The 2,091-nt window shown below is 47.4% G+C and overlaps 1 protein-coding gene across 1 annotated transcript in view; it reads left to right on the forward strand.

Annotated features, from left to right (window-relative positions):
* Positions 1–70: 70 nt before the first annotated feature.
* The window catches only part of drc7 (dynein regulatory complex subunit 7), a 27,362-nt gene continuing 25,341 nt past the window's right edge, over positions 71–2,091 (forward strand). The window contains exons 1-2 of the mRNA XM_015405069.1: positions 71–202; positions 514–750. Of these exons, the coding sequence (XP_015260555.1) occupies positions 81–202; positions 514–750 (359 nt within the window). The 5' untranslated portion in view covers positions 71–80. The remainder of the gene's footprint in view (positions 203–513; positions 751–2,091) is intronic.

The following is a 2,091-nucleotide window of genomic DNA, read 5'->3' on the forward strand; positions in this document are numbered from 1 at the left end:
GTGTTAAAAACCGGAATTCTCCTTTAAAGAGAAAAGGATCATTGATGTAACAATCTGCTTTGTGTTTTTCTGGGTTTGTGATGTGGAACCTCTGCAGACCCCTAAGATTCCAGCTATCATCCATGGAGGCAACTGGAGCAGGCAGGCAGATGGAGAAGCTGCAGGAGGATCTCAGCAAGCTGCAGCTTTCAGAGGAGCTCATGTGAGCCTTCAGAGTAACTCCTGCAATGACCATTATCTGATGTTCAGAGTCTGTTTAAGATGAGGCAGGTATAGATGTACATCACATAGACCAACAGCAGTTTAATCCATCGCTGGTCACAGCGGCTGCAGCGTCTTTTGATCAAAGGAGATGTTAACCTTAGGTCCATCTGGAGGATTTGATTTTTTCTCTCACTGACCAGTAGATCTTCAGGGTCTGTTGATGTGACGATAACAGGGACAGAAAGTTTGGTTTCACTCTGGAAACATTTTACCGTGTTTGATCAGTGGCCTCTTTTTGTCCTTCTGCAGGCCTGAATCCTACAGGATCAACTCCCCAAAGGAGGAGCAGCTGCTGGAAATCGCAGATAACTTCCAGCAGCAGTATCTGCTCCTGCATCCTGAGAGTAAACCTCTTCTGCTCTGCCCCGTCAATGAGTGTGGCGTCAGGGTAAGGATGAGCCCTCCCTGCAGTTTGACCTTTGCCCCCCGCTCCCGGTCTGATTCCTCTGGATTCTGTCTTCCTTTCAGAAGTTCATATCCACCACGGTTCAGCCTGTAGCCTCGAACCTTGGTGACCTCTTCTACTGGCAGGACTGTTCCTCTTTCGTAGCCGACTTCCTGTCCCTGCGGCCTCTGGAGCCGCCGACTGAGTTGGTCAGTATGGAGCAGCACCTTGCACCATCGCTTCTCATGTATCATCATTCAGTCAGAATTAAAAACCGTCAGACAAACAGTTCTTGCTTCGGGCATAGCTAAGGCCAAAACACAGCGAATCCGATTTTGCATCCGATCCAACAGAAAATCGTGCCTCAGAGATCGTGGCTTTTAGTGCTCATTGAAAATCAAAGGGGATGTTTTTTCCTGCAGGGGGCTGCGCAGCTCGACTAAGAGAGAGCCCAGGTCTCTTTTAGTCTGACTATGCAGCAACTCAGCAGCAATTTCATGGGTCTGACTGACAGGAGGAGAGATGTGGTTACAAAATAAAATTCATCCAATTTGAGGCAAAATACAAAGTAAAATCTGTTAATCTGCTGGGGAAAGAGTCAGCTTAAAGTCGCACATTGTGTTAGTAAGCAGGAAAGACTGGTATAAAAATAAACCTTGATAGGAGTTCAGGGAAACAGAAAACAGATAAAGTAGTGACTCTCTTTGAGGGGCAGGCAGAGCAGGTAAGCGCAGCGTATCTCTCTAACCTCTTTATGAAAAAAAAGAAAGAAAAACTTCCCAGATCTCTCTCGGAGAATCACCTGTCTGCCTCAGTGAGCATAGAAACCATCCCACCGCGTTTATCGCTGGGTTTTTCTTTTCTTTAGACCTAGATCTCATCATGTTTTTAATATATGAACATTCTCTATCTGTTCTTGTTTGAGATGCTGCACAGACTCGTTAAGTGGAGCTTTGCTCAGATCTGCCCACCCTGCCCAGTTGGACCCTCTTCATACGCAGTCAGTGTGACACAGGAATGAACCTGGATGCTTTGACTGAACTCTCCTCCTGTCTGGAAGGATAACAAGAACAGAGTTAAGCCTCTGCTTCAGTTTCTTGGCTCCACATAGTATAATAAGGACGCCAACCAGCTCCTGCATAAGGCTGGGAGAGTAGAGCAATGACGTCAGCAGCTTCAACTGAAACAGCAGCTGTCCTCATGGCTGAGCTGGATGTCCTACAGAGAAACCTTCCCGGTCTGAGCAGGCAGAGACTGAGCGAGAGCGCCACAAGATCAAGAAGAAGAATGTTTGGAGGACTCAAACTGTGCCAAACATGGCGGTGGGGGTATTATGCTGTGGGACAGTGTGTTTCTGTTCTGCGGCACATAGAGAATGAAATAAGGGGAGGGTCTTCCACCTGACAGCTGGGTGTTGTAGCCAGCAGCCAATCACACGGCTG

Source organism: Cyprinodon variegatus, unplaced genomic scaffold (assembly GCF_000732505.1).
Source record: "Cyprinodon variegatus isolate N-32 unplaced genomic scaffold, C_variegatus-1.0 Scaffold1976, whole genome shotgun sequence".
Lineage (NCBI taxonomy): Eukaryota > Metazoa > Chordata > Actinopteri > Cyprinodontiformes > Cyprinodontidae > Cyprinodon > Cyprinodon variegatus.